We start from the raw sequence: 19,327 nt of genomic DNA, 5'->3' as shown, positions 1-19,327 counted from the left end.
GACCACTCTGGGAATCGTCCAAACCTGCTGAGAGACTCCTAGGGGCAGAATCCTGGTTATGTAAGCACCCCCTCAGGGTGCACATATGCACCCCAGCACTTCACCGCCTCGGAGGCTGTATCAGCAACCGCTTCCACTGGGGAGGACAGAGCCAGGATTGGCCCCTCAGAGCCCGAAACCTGTGCCTTTGATAAGAGATAGGCCTTCCACTGCTCAAGATTGGGGCTGCCTTTTCCCATTTCTGTGTACCTGTCTGCCTCTCTAGCCACCCACTGGCTGACCACTGATCCTTCTCAGCCAGCAGGACCAATGGGCTCCCTGGGCTGCGGTCACCATGGTGACCAGAGCTGGGCAGGTAGGAACAGCCATGGGCCTCACTCAATTTCCCTCCTCTCAGGCCATCTTGCCTGCCAGCAGAGCCCAGCTCGCCTTTCCCCAGGAATCTTCATCATCACAGCTACCTTAGCTTGCCCATCTTTGAGCCCCCTCTCCCTTTTTATGTATTTATTTTTTGAGACAGGATCTGGCTCTGTCACCTAGGCTGGAGTGCACTGGTACGGTCATAGCTCACTGTAGCCTTGACATCCTAGACTCAAGCGGTCCTCCCACCTCAGCCTCCCAAGTAGCTGGGACCACAGGCATGTGCCACCATGCCTGGCTCATTTATTTTTTATTTATTTTTTTAGAGATGGGATCTTGCTACGTTGCCCAGGCTGGTGTCAAATTCCTGGCCTCAAGCAATCCTCCTACCTTGACCTCCCAAAGCAGTGGGATTACAAGCGTGAGCCACCACCTCCAGCCTCAGCCCCTCTCTTTTTAGCCCCGTTTTCTTAGGGACTTGGTGCTTTTCATTTGATGCCCAAGACAAGCCTGGGTTTTTGAGTCAGACCTGCACTGGAATCCTGGCTCTGTTATTTCCTAAGTGAACTTAGGCAAATCCCTGAGCCTTCCAGGGTTTCTGGACTGTTGAGTGTACAGTGAGCAAAATAACCCTGCTTTGGCCAGGCGCGGTGGCTCACACCTGTAATCTCAGCACTTTGGGAGGCCGAGGCGGGCGGATCACTTGAGGCCAGGCGTTTCAGACCAGCTGGGCCAACATGGCGAAACCCCCTCTCTACTAAAAATACAAAGATTAGCTGGGCATGGTAGTGGGCGCCTGTAATCCCGGCTGTTCGGGAGGCTGAGGCAGGATAATTGCTTGAACCAGGAGGCAGAGGTTGCAGTGAGCCAAGATAATGCCACTGCACTCCAGCCTGGGTGACAGAGTGAGGGTTCTTCTCAAAAAAAAAACAAAAAAAAACAAACCCTGCCTCCTTGTGGGTTGCAGTGTCAGAATCCACCTCCCTGTGCCGTGCCCCCTCCCCACTCAGGGCCTGGAACTGGGTGGGTTTATGCAGGTGCCCGGTGATGTATGAAGAGTCCCGTGTGCAGCCTGGGCTCGAGTCTGCGGCTGTGTGTGGACACACACGTAGTGTATGCCTGTGTCCCATGTTCAGGGCTACTCAGGGACTCTGTCTGCAGGACAGGGTGGAAGGGATGGCTCAGACGTTTGGATTCTGGGTTTTCATGAGATAGGTAAGGAGCCTTAGTTGCTGCTGCTCTGGCCTCCCCACGCTGCCGAAGTCAGTGCCAGCCCCCAGGACTTCCAGGCTCTCAGGAGGAACATGGGTGACAGTCACTGCCCCCCCATGATGCAGCATCTTCGGGGGCCCTCCTGGAGCTGCCTGTTCTTCCAGAGAAGCCCAACGTGCAGGGCTGGCTGAAGCGGGAAGAGAAACCCCAAAGCCCCACCCAGCCTTCTCCTGGCCTCACCTCCACCCAGAGCCTCCCTGGGAGGTCTCCAGGAACCCAGTTTGAAAGCCAGTTGCGGGCCGGGCGCGGTGGCTCAAGCCTGTAATCCCAGCACTTTGGGAGGCCGAGACGGGCGGATCACGAGGTCAGGAGATCGAGACCATCCTGGCTAACATAGTGAAACCCCGTCTCTACTAAAAATACAAAAACTAGCCGGGCGAGGTGGCGGGCGCCTGTAGTCCCAGCTACTCGGGAGGCTGAGGCAGGAGAATGGCATAAAACCCGGGAGGCGGAGCTTGCAGTGAGCCGAGATCTGGCCACTGCACTCCAGCCTGGGCGATAGAGCGAGACTCCGCCTCAAAAAAAAAAAAAAAAAAAAAAAAGAAAGCCAGTTGCATGTGGGACACTGGGCGTGATGACAGCACCAGACCCACAAAAGGGGTGTAAGAACTAAAGATAAAGGCATTACCCACTACTGACGCCATCGTTTTATGGCTGAGGAAACTGAGGCTCGGCTCAGATCAACCACTTGCCCACGTGGCTCCTGCCCTGCCGAGCTGCCTGGGATGTCCTACGTCATCGGAGGGCCTTCCCTACCCAGTCCTCCCAGGAAGCAGCCTTGGATTCAGATCCCATCCTGCTGAAGGCCAGGCACAGTGGCTGATGCCTGTAATCCTAGCGCTTTGGGAGGCCAAGGCAGGAGGATCCCTTGAGATCAGGAGTTCGAGACCAGCCTGGCCAACATGGGAAACTGCCATCTCTACTAAAAATACCAAAATCAGCTGGGTGTGATGCTGCATACCTGTAATCTCCGCTACTCAAGAATCACTGGAACCCAGGAGGTGGAGGTTGCAGTGACCCAAGATTGCGCCACTCCAGGCACTCCAGCCTGGCAACAGAACAAGACTCTGTCTCAAAAAAAAAAAAAAAAAAAAAAGTCCCATCCTGTTGGAAAGTGAGGCAAGGCACACAGTGGAGCTGGCCCCAGAGCCTCACTCCTAACCTCTCTGGCCTGCCTTGCCCTGCCCTTGGGACAGCTGGAATCCCAGCAGTCATAGGGCTGCCTTCCATGTCTCCCTCCAGAGCTGCCCTCCTCGGAGCACCTGAGTGTGGCGGATGCCACCTGGCTGGCCCTGAACGTGGTGTCCGGCGGTGGCAGCTTCTCCAGCTCTCAGCCCATCGGCGTGACCAAGATCGCCAAGTCAGTCATCGCCCCCCTGGCCGACCAGAACATCTCCGTGTTCATGCTGTCCACGTATCAGACAGACTTCATCCTGGTGAGCCGACCATCACAGGCACACCTTACACACACGCCCGCCTCTCACACACTCATTCCCATCTCCCACCCCTTGCAGCCTCGCCCTTCCATGCTACTCCAGGGTGGGGGCAGAGTCTCAGGGTGAAAGGCCGGTGCCCCAGGCCCACATCCCCCAGGGCCACCAGGCACCCACGGCCTCAACTTCTTGCCCCTAGGTGCGTGAGCGGGACCTGCCCTTCGTCACCCACACTTTGTCATCAGAGTTCACCATCCTGCGGGTCGTCAACGGCGAGACCGTGGCAGCCGAGAACCTTGGCATCACCAACGGCTTCGTGAAGCCCAAGCTGGGTGAGCTGGGGGCAGGGGTTTGTGCAGGAGAAACCTCACGAAGTTACCAGACCCAGCCGCAGACCAGCCTTGCTCTCAGCACAGGCTTCTGCCCACTGAGCGTGAATGGAGTGCCAGGCAGAACGGGATGCAAAGGGCCTGGCGCAGTGGCTCATGCCTATAATCCCAGCACTTTGGGAGGCCGAGGCAGGCAGATCATCTGAGGTCGGGAGTTCGAGACCAGCCTGACCAACATGGAGAGACCCCGTCTCTACTAAAAATACAAAATTAGCTGGGTATGGTGGTGCATGCCTGTAATTCCAGCTACTGAGGAGGCCAAGGCAGGAGAATCGCTTGAACCCAGGAGGCGGAGGTTGCGGTGAGCCGAGAACGTGCCATTGCACTCCAGTCTGGGCAGCGAGAGCAAGACTCCATCTCAAAAAAAAAAAAAAAAAAAAAAAATGTGATGCAATAGGCAGGCACTGCTGCCATGTCTAGCAAGGGTGGTGGACATGCACGCAGACAGCAATGGCCAGAGGCCACTCCTGCTGCAGCCCAGGCGTCAGGGTGGGTTTTTCTGGGCAGGGACTGTGGTGCTGAAGCCTGGAACACAGATAGGAACGGAGCCAGGTGGTGCTGGTTGGGAAGGGCATCCCAGACAGCCAGCATAGCATGTGCAAAGGCCCGTAGGCCTGAGGGTGGGATGGAGAATGAGGACAGTGGTAATTGGTGGTAGAGGCTAAGTCTCTCAGGGCTTGCGACTGAGCCCTCCCCAGCCCTCTTCCCAGGCCTTGCACCCACCCAAGCTGCTGCTTTCAGTCCCAGCCTCAGTGCCTGATATCTTTGTGCTCTTACAGTCCAGAGGCCGGTCATCCACCCACTGTCCAGCCCAAGCAACAGGTTCTGTGTCACCAGCCTGGACCCCGACACGCTGCCTGCTGTTGCCACACTCCTCATGGATGTCATGTTCTACTCCAATGGGTAGGGCCGCCTTGGGCATGAGAGGCCGCAGGGTGGGCTGCGGGAGACACGGCTCCGCCTAGGAGTCTTAGTCTGAGGGGGAGGCTTTGCAGGAGCTCATCTGAGGGAAGAGATACAGACCTGCCCCAGAGCTAGTCTGAGCGGGGAAACACGGACGACTCACCCTGGAGCTAGTCTGAGTAGGAAGGCAAGGACCCAGCCCAGAGCTAGTCTGATGGGGGAGACAGAGACCCGCCCCACAGCTAGTCGGAGGCAGGGGACAAAGACCCGCCCCACAGCTAGTCCAAGGCGGGGGACAAGAACCGCCCCAGAGCTAGTCCGCAGCTAGTCCGAGGCGGGGGACAAAGATCCACCCCAGAGCTAGTCTGAGGGGGGGACAATGATCTGCCCTAGAGCTAGTCTGAGCGGGGGGGACAAAGATCTGCCCCAGAGCTAGTCTGAGGGGGGGACAAAGATCTGCCCCAGAGCTAGTCTGAGGGGGGAGACAAAGATCCGTCCCACAGCTAGTCCGAGACGGGGGACAAAGATCCGTCCCACAGCTAGTCCGAGACGGGGGACAAAGACCCGCCCCAGAGCTAGTCTAAAGGGAGACAAAGACCCACCCCGGAACTAGTCTGAGGGGGGGAGACACGGACCACCCAGGAGCTAGTCTGAGGTGAGAGAGACAGACCTGCCCCAGAGCTAGTCTGAGGGGGGAGACATGGACCTGCCCCAGAGCTAATCTGAGGGGGGAGACAGACCTGCCCCGGAGCTAGTCTGAGGGGGGAGACATGGACCTGCCCCAGAGCTAATCTGAGGGGGGAGACAGACCTGCCCCGGAGCTAGTCTGAGGGGGAGACAGACCTGCCTTGGAGCTAGTCAGAGGGGGGAGACAGACCTGCCCCGGAGCTAGTCTGAGGGGGGAGACAGACCTGCCCCGGAGCTAGTCTAAGAGGGGAGACAGACCTGCCCCGGAGCTAGTCTGAGGTGGGAGACAGACCTGCCCTGGAGCTAGTCTGAGGTGGGAGACACGGACCCGCCGTGGAACTAGTCTGAGGGGGGAGACATGGACCTGCCCCAGAGCTAGTCTGAGCGGGGAGACACGGACCTGCCTGAGGCTGAGGAGGAGACACAGCTCTACCTAAAAGCCCCAGTCTGAGCGGGGAGACATCCTACCCTGGGAACCCCAAAATTTGGTGAAGCCCCAAAGACACACTGGGAGCTGTAACAAACTCCCCACTCCCCACTGAGCTCCAAGGACAGGCCCAGTCTGTTGAGGAGCTGAGAACTCAGATTGTTTCATTTGGTGAACAACAGACATTGTGTCACTCCCCAGCGGATGTTGTAAAGTTTAGGCCAACACGAGGTGGGGCGGGCCGGGGTCCAGCATGCTGACAGCCACCACAGCCTGTGCTCTGAGATGCGGGCAGACCTGGGAAGGGGCCCTTGTAGCCTGCGTGGGGGGCCAGCCGGGCCTCCAGCACTGCAAGGTGGAGCACCTGCCTCTGTGAATGCCATGAAATCATCCCTGTTGCATAGCAAGCAGGATGAGAAGGACGCTGACCCAGGGTCACCCAGGTGGCATCAAAGCCTGGGCAGGGCCCAGCTTCCCTGGGCTGGTGTGAATGTGCAGGGGCCACAGGGGCCCCATCCTTACCAGCTGTCCCCGGTCCCCAGAGTGAAGGACCCCATGGCCACCGGGGATGACTGTGGCCACATCCGCTTCTTCTCCTTCTCCCTCATCGAGGGCTACATCTCCCTGGTGATGGATGTGCAGACACAGCAGAGGTGAGCCAGGCCCTGGGGTGGACGTTCAACCCAGGGTGGGCCCCAGGATCTGGGAGGACTATGTGAGGGCACATCACCCACTTTGTCTTTTTTTCTTTTTTTTTTTTGAGACGGGGTCTCGCTCTCTCGTCCAGGCTGGGGTGCAGTGGTGCAATCTCAGCTCACCACAACCTCTACCTCTCAGGTTCAAGCAATTCTGCTGCCTCAGCTGGGATTACAGGCACGTACCACCATGCCCAGCTAATTTTTGTATTTTTAGTAGAGACAGGGTTTTGCCACGTTGGCCAGGTTGGTCTCGAACTCTGGACCTCAGGCGATCCGCCCGCCTCAGCCTCCCAAAGTGCTGGGATTCCAGGTGTGATTTTTTTTATTTTTATTTTTGTTGAGACAGGATCTTGCTCTGTCACCCATGCTGGAGTGCAGTGGTGCAATCGTAGCTCAGTGCAACCTCTGTCTCCCGAGTTCAAGCAATCCGCATGCTTTAGCCTTCTGAATAGCTGGGGCTACAGGTGCCTGCCACCACACCTGGCTAATTTTTGTATTTTTATTTATTTTTTGGAGACGGAGTCTCACCCTGTCTCCAAGGCTAGAGTGCAGTGGCGTGATCTGGGCTCACTACAACCTCTGTCTCGCAGGTTCAAGTGATTCTCCTGCCTCAGCCTCTGAGTCGCTGGGATTACAGGCGCACACCACCATACCCTATTTATTTATTTATTTATTTATTTATTTATTTTTGAGACGGAGTCTCGCTCTGTCGCCTAGGCTGGAGTGCAGTGGCCGGATCTCAGCTCACTGCAAGCTCCGCCTCCCGGGTTCCCGCCATTCTCCTGCCTCAGCCTCCCGAGTAGCTGGGACTACAGGCGCCCGCCACCTCGCCCGGCTAGTTTTTTGTATTTTTTAGTAGAGACGGGGTTTCACAGTGTTAGCCAGGATGGTCTCGATCTCCTGACCTCGTGATCCGCCCGTCTCGGCCTCCCAAAGTGCTGGGATTACAGGCTTGAGCCACCGCACCCGGCCCCTATTTATTTTTTTTATTTTTTCTAGAGACAGAGTTTTACCATGTTGGCCAGGCTGGCCGTGAACTCCTGACCTCAAGTGATTCACCCACTTCAGCCTCCCAGAGTGCTGAGATTACTGGTGTGAGCCACCGCCCCTGGCCGCGTTTTGTATTTTTAGTAGAAATGGGGCTTCGCCATGTTGACCAGGCTGGTCTCGAACTTCTGACCGCAAGTGATCTGCCAGCCTCGGCCTCCCAAAGTGCTGGGATTACAGGCGTGAGCCACCGCACCCGGCCACTTTGTCTCTAATAAACCCTCACCACGGCCCTTCATCATAAGTGAACTGGCCCCCCAGCTCAGAGAGGTGCAGCGGTTGTCCAAGGTCTACTCTGGGGTGGTGGCAAAGTGGGGATTTGAACCGCAGCCCCGGTGCTATTTCTCCCTCAGCTTCTCCTCTGGACCTGGGAAGAGGTGTCTAGACCAGCCTTAGCAAGGGTTTGGTCTTGTTCCAAAGCCCAGCCTGACATCACCCTCCCCATCTGCCTCCCGGCAAGATGAGGAGGCTGCAGGCCGAATGGGTCCAGGGTGTCTGGCAGGGCTTGTCTTTGGGGGGTCCTGAGCTCTGCCCAACCCGCCCACCTGCCTGGCCAGCCCCATGCCTCGCCCTGGCTGGTGCACCAGCACGCCAAGGAGGGAGCGCAATTTACATCAGCCTCGGGGATTCTTCTCTCGATCCTTTCGAAGGTTTCCTAGTAACTTGCTGTTCACAAGCGCATCCGGAGAGCTCTGGAAGATGGTCCGGATTGGAGGACAGCCCCTGGGGTTTGGTGAGTCCTGGAGGGATTGCACGGGGGATTGAGGGGAGCTGGCACTGCTGAGCTCACTCACATACATTGTCCGCGGTGACTCAGCCCCTGCTGGGGGGTACAGATGGGGAGACTGAGGGTTGGGGAGCCTGAAGTTTCTGTTGCTCCCCAGGGTGCGGCAGGTGTACACAGGCCTCTTGGGGACGGGGGGGAGCAAGCTTCAATCAGAGCGCTTTTATTTTGCCCCCTCTCGAAAATTAATATGTTGCTTATTATTAGAAAATTAAACAACTGGGCGCAGTGGCTCATCCTTGTAATCCCAGCACTTTGGGAGGCCGAGGTGGAAGGATCCATTGAGCCCAGGAGTTCTATACCAGCCTGGGAGACATAGCGAGGCCCTGTCTCTACCAAAAGTTTTAAAATCAGCCAGGCATGGTGGCCGGCGCCTGTAATCCCAGCTACTCAGGAGGCTGAGGCAGGAGAATTACTTGAGCCCAAGAGTTCAAGGCTGCAGTGAGCCATGATCATGCCATTGTACTCCAACCTGGGCGACAGAGCAAATCTTTGTCTCTGAAAATTAAAGAGGCCGGGCAAGGTGGCTCTTGCCTGTAATCCCAGCTCTTTGGGAGACCGAGGCAGGTGGATCACCTGAGGTCAGAAGTATGAGACCAGCCTGGCCAACATGATGAAACCCCGTGTCTACTGATAATACAAAAAATTAGCCAGGCATGCTGGCGTGTGCCTGTAATCCTAGCTACTCAGGAGGCTGAGACAGGAGTATTGCAAGAACCCAGGAGGTGGAGGTTGCAGTGAGCCAAGATCATGCCGTTGCACTTCAGCCCGATAACAGAGCAAGACTCTGTCTCAAAAAAAAATAATAAATTAAATTTAAAAAAGAATAAATTGGGGCTGTGATAAAAATTAAAGAGAAAAAAAAATCACTACTTAGTTCCACAGCTCAAAGATAATAGCTGCTGGCAACTTTTTAATGTGTTTTCTTCACATAAATACATGTAATTGTCAGACATCTCCCAGAGAGTCTGACACCCACCACTTTACCCCTAAATGCCTCACGTTTTCTATCCTGGGAAGAAGCACTTTCTCCTGTATAACCACAATGACAGGATTCCACAGGAGAAAATTTTCTCCACAGGAGAAAATTGTCAATCATTCCCTCAGACTCAGTCTTTCCTCTGTTTCCACAGTTGTCCAGACAGTGTCTTTGGTGGATAGCATTTTTTTTTTTTTTTTTTTTTTTTTGCTTTTTTTTGCTTTTTTTTTTTTTTTGAGACGGAGTCTCGCTCTGTCGCGGCCCAGGCTGGAGCGCAGTGGCCGAATCTCAGCTCACTGCAAGCTCCGCCTCCTGGGTTTACGCCATTCTCCCAGCCTCCCTAGTAGCTGGGACTACAGGCACACGCCACCTCGCCCGGCTAGGTTTTTTTTTTTTTGTATTTTTTTTAGTAGAGACGGGGTTTCACTGTGTTAGCCAGGATGGTCTCTATCTCTTGACCTCATGATCCGCCCGTCTCGGCCTCCCAAAGTGCTGGGATTACAGGCTTGAGCCACTGCGCCCGGCCTGCTTTCTTTTTGAGACAGGATCTTGCTCTGTCACCCAGGCTGAAGTACAATAGCACAATCTTGGCTCACTGCAGTCTTTGCCTCCCGGGTTCAAGTGGTTCTGCTGCCTCAGCCTCCCTAGTTGCTGGGACTATAAGCATGCACCACCACACCCGGCGAATTTTTGTATTTTTAGTAGAGATGGGATTTCACTATGTTGGCCAGGCTGGTCTCGAACTCCTGACCTCAGGTGATCCGCCCGCTTCAGCCTCCCAGAGTGCTGGGATTACAGGCATGAGCCACCACGCCCAGCCAAGGTGCTACAGCCAGATCTCATGAGAACTTACTGTCACAAGAACAGTACCAAGAGGATGATGCTAAACCATTCATGAGCAATCCACCCCCATAATCCAGTCACCTCGCACCAGGCCCCACCTCCAGCACTTCAGATTACAATTGGAGGATTTGGGCAGAAACACAAAGCCAAGCTATGTCACTGGCCAGCAACCAGAGAAGGCTCTTGGATGGGGGACATCTGGGTTAAGCCTTCAAGAGGGATGGGGATGGCAAGTGGGAGGCCGGGCACGGTGCCTCATGCTTGTAATTCCAGCACTTTGGGAAGTTGAGGTGGATGGATCACTTAAGGTCAGGAGTTCGAGACCAGCCCGGCCAACATGGTGAAACCCCATCTCTACTAAAAATACAAACAAAATTAGCTGGGCGTGGTGGTGCATGCCTATAATCCCAGCTACTTGGGAGGCTGAGGCACGAGGATTGCTTGAACTCAGGAGGCGGAGGTTGTACTGAGGTGAGCTCACGCCAGTGCACTCCAGCCCGGGTGATGGAGCAAGACCGTGTCTCAAAAAAAAACAAAAGGGATGGCAGATGAGAATCTCTAGGAGGATGGTGGGTGCAGGGTAGGCATTGCCCACTGAGGGTAGAGGCTGAAGAGCCACATAGGCAAGGGTAGCCAGGTTACACAGAGGCTAAGGACGGTCTCCCCTATCCCTAGATGAGTGTGGCATCGTGGCCCAGATCTCGGAGCCCTTGGCCGCTGCGGACATCCCAGCCTACTACATCAGTACTTTCAAGTTCGATCATGCACTTGTGAGTGTCCAGACCCAGCTCCCTCCAGGGCAGGGCCGGGTGGGGAAGCGGGTTCCTGGGCTCACGGGCAGGCATCTGCCTCCTCTCCCCCCGCACAGGTCCCAGAAGAGAACATCAATGGTGTCATCAGTGCCCTGAAGGTCAGCCAAGCAGAGAAGCACTAGAAGGACCTCTTCTGCTCCTCCCTGCCGCCGCCCAGGCCCAGCCCTAACCCCGAAGATTGATCTTGCAGTATTTCTCTACAGACTGGAAAATTGGCCTGGGGACCCTGAGAAAGGGGCCTCCCCGGGAGACTCCATCGATTGCCAATCCCTCCAGGCCAGGGGCCCACACCAAGGCCTCCCCATGCCCTCCTGCCTTCCCGGAGCCCCCCGGGCCCTCCAGAGGACGACCTTTCTCTTCCCCGCCTCCCCACCCCAGAAAATGCTTTCGGAGGCCCAGGGAGCTTGTGAGCTGATGCGCCTTTTCATCTGGCCTCACCCATGGCCAGGGGCAGATGCTGAGGGAAGCCGGTCCCTCCTCCGAGACACCGGCGTGCCAGCTGTCATGTCACCTTGCAGGGCTGGAGCTGGCAGGGTGGGGCCGAGTTTGGGGCGCCCGGGAGGGTTTGGGGGTGAGTACTGGGGTCACTGGTCTCTGCTTCCATCAGCTCAGGGCTGGTTCCCTCAGAATGGAGGCCAGCGCGGCCCCCTCAGGTCATCGGGGCTGGTGAGGCTCAGACAGGAGCCCAGGTGGGATCCTCGAGCTGGGAAGGACCCAGACTCCCCCTGTACCTCGCCTGCCAACCACAGGGCCTGGGCCCAACTCCCAGCAAGACTGCCAAGAGGGCCCTGTTCAGACCCTCCCCCACAAGCACCCAGTCCTTGGGGGGAGGAGGGAGGGTCCCAGGAGACCCACCAGCCTGGAGCACCAGCTCCTGTCCCCTCGGCTCTCCCTGGACCAGACTTGGGCAGGTGGAGCCTCAGTTTACCCCAGCAGGGACATCCCTGGCTTTCCGGGCCTGGGGTCTCTTAGGTGGTGTCCCACCTCCCCAGCAGACGACTAGACCAGCATAGGACTCCCCGCCGTCCTCCTCCCTCGCGTGCCCCCAACTCACCTGCCTGCCCGCCCGCCCCTCGGTTGGGGGCTGTGGCATTCATGAGTACTTGACCCAGGAGGCAGCTTAACTGAGCCTTAATAGAGAAAACCATACTTTGTTTTAGTTTTTTATTTAATGTATTTGCACCCAGGCTGCTGTTGGCGGTAGTTTCTGTTTGGCCAGGATAGGACCTATTTGAGTTCTGTCAAGGGGGCCTGGAGGCTCCGTGTCACTAGGCTGGTGGTCTGTGGCTCCAGGGACAGGCATAGGAGTGGGGAGATGTCACAGGAGCCTTGGCCCTGTCTTCTGAAGGGAAGCTGGGAGCAGAGATTTGTTGCAAGACGCTGGAGCCGCTGGCAGCCCACATAGGACCCCCCCAACCAGCTGTGGTTCTGTCTGAGCACCGGAGGAGGTGAGGGAACCCGAGGGCCGTGGGGAGGTGGACAGCCGGGTGGCAGGCCAGCTCAGTGTTCATGTCCAGGAGGCATGGGGTTAGCCAGGGTGTCCCTTCCAGTGGGGTGGTTTTCTGGATGACGAGGACCAAGGGCCCCTGTGGCTTTAGCTCTGGCAGTTGAATTGTGCTTTTTTTTTTTTTTTTTTTTTTGAGATGGGAGTCTTGCTGTGTCGCCCAGGCTGGAGTGCAGTGGCACGATCTTGGCTCACTGCAACCTCCTTCTCCCAGGTTCAAGTGATTCTTCTGCCTCAGCCTCCCGAGTAGCTGGGATTACAGGCACGTGCCACCACACCTGGCTAGTTATTGTGTTTTTAATACAGACAGGGTTTTGTCACGTTGCTCAGGCTGGTCTTGAACTCCTGAGCTCAAATGATCCACCCGCCTCGGCCTCCCAAAATGCTGGGATTACAGACGTGAGCCACTGCACCCAGCCAAGTTGTGCTGTTCCTGAGGTCGGAGGAGATGGGATATTTTCCAGTCCTGGCAAAGTGCTCCCCGCTGCTCTGAGCTGAGTGGGACCCTTTTTGCCCTGGAAGCCCACCAGATAGAGAAGCTGTTCTTTAAGATCCTTGTGGGTGTTCGGGACCCACCACATGAATTAGAAACCAACTTTTTTTTTTTTTTTTTTTTAAGTTAATTCGTTTTGCACAAAAGTCCAAAACAAAACTCGTACATTACTGGTCCCAAAAGGGAGGCGGCCGAGTGGGGCAGGGCTGTGGGGAAAGCCCTGAGTCCCCTTTCTGACCTTGCAAGGCCTTGATTTTCCTTTCTGTCATTTCCCCGAAGGTGTCATTTCTCTGCCTTTCCTTCCCGCCGTGCAAGTGTGTCGGCCCCGTGACCCCAGAGTCGTGTGTCCCCTAGACTTCCTAGGACGTATCTATTGTACACACCTATAAATACTGTGTTTTATGTTGATAGAGATATATACTGTAAATAGCATATATACTTGAGCAATATATATGTTAATATATACTGTGTGCGCAGTCCGTGGACACAGCTCCCTGCTGTGTGTGCACACGTGTGTGGGCGTGACGGCCTCCACCCCGCGCCGTCTGCCATGCACGTGGGCACGTGAGCCACCATATATTTTTAATTCAAGTATATAGGCAATACGATTATTACAGAAGCCGACGGGTTCCCTCAGACCTGACTGGAGAGAACAAAGCCAGCAGCTCAAAGAGCCTGCGACACAGGACGTGGGATGGGTGCTGAGAGCCCGCTGTGGTGTGGGTCATGCCTCCCGCAGCCCGCTTTCCCCAGCCAAGGTCCCTGGGTACCCTTGTTTTATTTGGGGGGATATTGATCCCGTGGGAGGAGTATTTGGAATTTCTTGCTTTTAATCAGAATACCCCCTCTCCCCTGCCCCCCACCAGCGGCCTCACCCTGAAGACCTGGGCCTGCTGAATGGGCCACACGCTGCCTGCATCCCGCCTCCGTGGGTGGCAGTTTTTACACAGGTGGCTTATCTGTTTTTTTGTTGTTGTTTTTTGTAACCTGCAAGCTTAGAAATCTCAGGTTCTGCTCCCGGGGCTCCTCCTCGGGACTGGCCTCGTGTAATGGAGAAAAGCACGCATGTCGGGGCGCGCCGTGGCCAGGGTATGGCTCTCTGCCCTGGCTGGCTCTGCAGGGGTGGTCCCTGCTCCAGCCCGATCTACGGGAGCTGCACCCCGGGGACCCCGCTCCTCGGTCACAGGGGGCCGCTTTAGTTTTCCCGTCCCCATCCTGCTCGTGTAAAGCTTGGTTGATCTTCTCGGCATTCTGTGTGTGGTGTAGTTTTGGTTTGGTCTCCACAGCTCTTCGCGAGTGGGGTGTGAGTGTGATTTTTTCCTAGGCAGGGGCCGTCTGCCCTTGTCCCCCAGCCATCTCCTGGTCTGCTGGGTGGGAGCATCCCTCCAGGCCCCAGACCCTAGTTGGAGGTGGGTGTGTTTCTCAGAGGGGCTCCATCCGCAGTTGCATAGAACTCTGTACCTATTTGCTGTACATCCCTCGGAGGTAATCAAGAGGAGTGGGCCCGTTATCTTGGTGCTGGCGGATGGAGCAGGTGCCTGGCGGGGAGGAAGAGGGCTCTCCATCCATGATGTGGATTTTTTTGTTTGTTTTGTTTCTGAGATGGAGTCTTGCTCTGTCGCCCAGGCTGGCGTGCAGGGGCACGATCTCAGCTCACTGCAGCAACCTCCACCTCCTCGGTTCAAGCGAGTCTCCTGCCTCAGCCTCCCGAGTAGCTGGGAATACAGGCGCCTGCCACCACACCCGGCTCATTTTTGTATTTTTAGTAGAGACGGGGTTTCACCATGTTGGCCAGGCTGGTCTTGAACTCCTGACCTCAAGTGATCCGCCCGCCTCGGCCTCCCAAAGTGCTGGGATTACAGGCGTGAGACACCGTGCCTGGCCTCGTGGAATTTCTAGGGGCGAGCAGGTGACCCTGGGGCTGCCACTTGGGCTCCTGGAGTGTGTGTCTTGGCCCCTGTGTGGTTCTCCAGCAGGAAGAGCTCAGACAGTCTCAACCCCACCCTCTTCCCTTGCTGCACACTGAGTGGGAACTGAAGGATGGGGAGGAACAGAGTAGTGACCACCCCCTCCCTGCCACTGATAAGTTCTGCCTCGTCATGGGGCTCCCCTGGTTTCCAAGACACCCCTTTTTCCCTCATTCCCTCATCCTGATCCAGCAAAGATCTGGGCATTGCTGACTCTGCACCTCCTTCCTCCATGGGCATCTCTAGGACCGCCCCCCTTCAAGGGGCACTGCCCATGCCACCGTCCTCAGCCCAGGGCATGCATCCGAGCTGGAGAGGTTTGCAGGCCTGACCCCGGTAGCCTCCCGTCCCCAAGATTCAGAGGCGGGGGCCCAGAGCCTCACTCCAAACCACCGGCATTCTCACCTCTAGGCACCAGGCTGTTGGTAGGAAAGGAAGGAGCTGGGAGATCAGAGGCTCCCAGTGTAGCCTCCGGAAGCAGCAGCATAGCCACAGTGACATTTGTTTAGCAGGAGGAGGCTTGGTCTGGAGGGGCTTGCCCCTCTGAGGTGACAGAGGATGCCCTGGAGGTCAGGAGAGAAGACTGGGAAGACAGGGCCAGGCCCCTGTCAAAGCCCAGGGCACTATTTGCCTGGTGATCTTCAAAGGTGAACCCCAACCCCCTCCCACCAGCCCCCTCCTCCTGGCCACATTTTCCAGGGATGCCCTGGGGAGTCCTAAGGCCACCCTGGGCCCCTTTCTGAGCCTTGAGATCTGGATGTGGGGACAACCAGGGCTTTTCCCAGCCCCAGCTAAGAGAGGGGGCTTTAAGGCAAGAGCACCCCAGCCCTGCAATGGGGGGGGTCTTTTTTTTTTTTTTTTTGAGACGGAGTCTCACCCTGTCACCTAGGCTGGAATGCAATGGTGCGATCTCAGCTCGCTGCAACCTCTGCTTTCCAGGTTCAAGCGATTCTCCTGCCTCAGCCTCCCAAGTAGCTGGGATTACAGGCACCTGCCACCATGCTTGGCTAATTTTTGTATTTTTAGTAGAGATGGGGTTTCGCTGTTGGCCAGGCTGGTCTCGAACTCCTGACCTCAGGTGATCCATCCACCTTGGCCTCCCAAAGTGCTGGGATTACAGTTGTGAGCCACCGCGCCCAGCCAATGGGATTTTTGACACCACTTTCTGAGTGAAGCACTTTGCATGGGAATGGGAAAAAGCACCCCCAACCTTCTAACCTGCTCCGAGCAGGCCTGGAGCAGTGGAGACAGTGAATGGTGTAATAGGCAGAGCCTGAGTGAGGCCGGGGGGCTTCTCCAACAGAGAAAATACACTGGCTTTGGGTACCATGCTGAGGGAGGGGGTTAGGCCTGGCGGGGGCCCATTCAAAGGAGGCCAGGCCTGGTGGCTCAGGACTGTCATCCCAGCATTTTGGGAAGCCAAGGCAGGAAGAGAGCTTGAGGCCAGGAGTTCAAGACCAACCTGGTCAACATAGCAAGACCCTGCCTCTACAAAAAATAACAAGAGGCCCCAGGGAAGGAAGCCAGCCAGGTGCAGCCTGGAGCAGAGGCAGGAGCCTGAGTCCTGAGCCCTGGCATCCGGGGGCAGCCTGGTGGCCGAGAGCTTGTGGCTGTCGCTACAAGGGAAGAGGAGCTGTGTGCTAGGCGTGGGGAAGTGCAGGGCGGCCTGTGTGCTAGGAGTGGGGACACAGGTCTGGGTGGTTTGTGCACACACATGTGCATGTACCTGTGCGCGCGGATGTGTTCCTATGCATTTAGAGTGTGTGTGCGTGCACGTGTGCCGAGCCCACACCTGAGATAATGGGACTGGCTCTTCAAGTTTTTTGAGTTCTCAGTAGCAGTCTTGCTTTCGGGCCTCAAGTGCAGAAATTAGGTGACTGAGGTTAGGACTCGAATGCAGGCCCTGGCTCCAGGGAAGAGGGTGGGGCATCTCTGGTAGGATGGCCTCACCCCACTTGTCAGAACTACTCTGGAGGGGGGCAAAGGTGTCAGGAACAGTTTGAGCAGTTCTGGCTCAGGGTCATTCATGAGGTTGCTATTGTCCGAAATCTTAGCTAAGGATTGGAGGATGCACTTCTGAGTTAGGCCTGGCTGAACGCAGGAGGCCTCGGTCCTTCCCCATGTCGGCCAACCCACGGGGCTGCTTGAGTGTCTCCACAGTATGGCGCTCGGCTTCCGCCACAGCAAGAGATTCAAAGGCCCAGGGTAGAAGCCGAAGTGTTATTTTTATCCCTAGCCTCAGAATTCACACGTTGTTGCCTCCACCATGCTCTGGTGTGATACAGCCCAGCTCTGACTTGAAGGGACTGGGGCTGCCCATGCCGACTCTCCAGAGGTCCATCCTGAAGATGGTGTTCACAGGGAGAGTTTTTGGGGACCGGCGCTCCCTCATCTACTGGGGCTCATTCTGGAAGAAGGACCAGAAGAATTGGAGCCCCCGCCCCTCACCCAACTTTGGAGGTGGCAGAGTGAACAGCAGACCAAGTTCAGGTCCCAAGACAGGCCAAGGCCAATGTGGTTTCCCGTCCACTGCCTCAGTTTACCTGTATTCAGAAGACGGTCCAGGAGGAGCTGAGCAGAGTTCCCTCTAAAGGAGTAGGGAGCTGATAACAGTCCCAAGCCCTCCTCTTTCTCTACGCCAAAATCATTTCCGTTATCCTGAGATGGGGGTGATTGGATGAATGGTGTACTGAGGGACCTCTGCCCTGCCCAGAGCCCCCCATCGTAGTGGGGACAGGGGACTTCCTGCCCACGGCCCCTCCAGCCCTCACCTGGCTTGCCCGGGTCACCAGCAGCAGCAGCGGCGTTTTGTCGGTCCCAAGATCTGGGTGAAGGGGAGAACCCACCATCTTATCCCTACCCGCCGGGGCCCTCAAGCTTATTTTCTTGTTGAAGAAACACAAAACCCTCGAGATTCATGTACTGTATGTTGGAGAGAAAAAAAATTACCTAATGTTCCCCCAAAAAAGACAGTATATTTTGTACTTTGTAAAGTGTTAATTAAAATGAAAAGAAAAAAAAAAAAAACGATGCTGGCTGGTGGCTGTCTGGTTTTTTGCTGATGTAGCCAGAACCTGGTCTCAACTCTTTCTCCTCCACACTGTAGTCGGGGGAACACAGACCAGGGGCTAGTGGTGGGTAGAAAAACACGCAGAATCTGAGGAAGGGCCCCCAGAGCCAGAGGGTTGTATTAGTTACCTGAGCTGCATAAGAAATTGTCCCCAAACTTAACAGCTTAATATGATCATTGTTTATGGATCACATTTTCTGTGGGTCAGGAATTCAGGAAGTTTGGCTGAGCGATTCTGGCTCAGAGTCACTCATGAGGTTGCCGTTGTCTGAAATCTTAGCTAAGGACTGAAGGATGCACTTCTAAGTTAGGCCTGGCTGTAGGCAGGAGGCCTCAGTCCTTCCAGATGTGGGCCAACCCACAGGGCTGCTTGAGTGTCCTCACAATATGGCGCCCGGCTTCCCCCAGAGCAAGAGATGCAAGGGTCCAGGTTAGAAACCAAAGTGTTATTTTTATTCCTAGCCACAGAATTAACACACCATTGCCTCCATCATGCTCTGGTGTGATACAACCCAGCTCTGATTTGACATGGGAGGGAACTACATAAGTGGGTAGAAACCAGGAGGTAAAGATGACTGGGGACCATCTCGGAGACCAACTACTATGCCCAGCATCTCCACCCAGACCTTGGGCAGAGGCAGGCCTGGGAGTTAGGGGCAGTGTGGGGAAGAAGTTGGACAGGGCCTTTCTGATGGTAGGGGAAGGTCAGGGGCTGGTTGCCCAGCCGAAGGGTCTCTGACCCAAACCTAGAGCCCTGCCATGGACATCACAACAACAGGTAAGTTCCAGAAGCCCAGGAGCTGATACCTCCAGATTAGATACCCTGCGGGCAGGAGAGGGGGCACCATGCTTCTGGCTCCTGCCCTCTTGGTAGGCGGGGCACTGGGACTGTGCCAGCAAGAAAAGATGGGCTTGAGACCAGCAGGTTCTAGACCTGACACCCTTCCCCTTCTCCTCTCTGAGATTTTCCATGGTGGGTAGCTATGAGCAGGGCAGGGCTGAAGACCCATACCTGCCCTAGGCCATCAACCCCCGCCCCAACCCTGCCTCACCACTGGCCCACAGGAACAGAACCTGGAGACCATAGTGAAAATGGAATCTGAATATTCTTCCATCACCCCGAGCCCAGGAGAGTTCTAGCTGCTGGGAAAGTTTTATGCCTGGGGTCTGAAGACAAGTCCTGTCACTCTGGCCTTCAGATAATACCACAGGAGGGCCGGGTGCAGTGGCTCACACCTGTAATCCCAGCACTTTGGGAGGTGGAGGTGGGAGGATCACCTGAGGTCGGGCAAGACCACCCTGGTCAACATAGTGAAACCCCATCTCTACTAAAAATACAAAAATTAGCTGGGTGTGGTGGTGGGCGCCTGTATAATCCCAGCTACTTGGGAGCCTGAGGCAGGAGAATGGCTTGAATGCGGGAGGTGGAGGTTGCAGTGAGCCGAGATTGTGCCACTGCACTCCAGCCTGGGCGTCAGACTTGTCTCAGAAAAAAAAAAAAAAAAAGATAATTCCACTGGAGCAGGAACATCCATGGGGGATCTTGACTGTCCCAGAACTCTCAAAACCATCCCCTTGTGCTGGTGCTGGGGGCCCACCATATCCCCTGCACCAGGCGTCCGTCCCTGAGCATTACAGGGGGTGCAGTGCTAGGATGGA

The 19,327-nt window shown here is 55.9% G+C and overlaps 1 protein-coding gene across 2 annotated transcripts in view; it reads left to right on the top strand.

The window, feature by feature from the left end:
- The window catches only part of CASTOR2 (cytosolic arginine sensor for mTORC1 subunit 2), a 69,269-nt gene extending 51,644 nt beyond the window's left edge, over positions 1-17,625 (top strand). Inside the window, exons 3-9 of one of the 2 annotated variants that reach the window (XM_033192918.1) lie at positions 2,875-3,068; positions 3,265-3,397; positions 4,234-4,357; positions 6,014-6,124; positions 7,867-7,949; positions 10,498-10,592; positions 10,691-17,625. In XM_033192918.1, the coding sequence (XP_033048809.1) occupies positions 2,875-3,068; positions 3,265-3,397; positions 4,234-4,357; positions 6,014-6,124; positions 7,867-7,949; positions 10,498-10,592; positions 10,691-10,756 (806 nt within the window). In that variant the 3' untranslated portion in view covers positions 10,757-17,625. The other variant, XM_033192919.1, reaches the window with a different exon arrangement.
- Positions 17,626-19,327: the final 1,702 nt, after the last annotated feature.

Source organism: Trachypithecus francoisi, unplaced genomic scaffold (assembly GCF_009764315.1).
Source record: "Trachypithecus francoisi isolate TF-2019V2 unplaced genomic scaffold, Tfra_2.0 Lachesis_group4, whole genome shotgun sequence".
NCBI classification, from domain to species: domain Eukaryota; kingdom Metazoa; phylum Chordata; class Mammalia; order Primates; family Cercopithecidae; genus Trachypithecus; species Trachypithecus francoisi.
The sequence above is the reverse complement of the archived record's forward strand: the minus strand, read 5'-3'. Positions and strand labels throughout refer to the sequence as shown.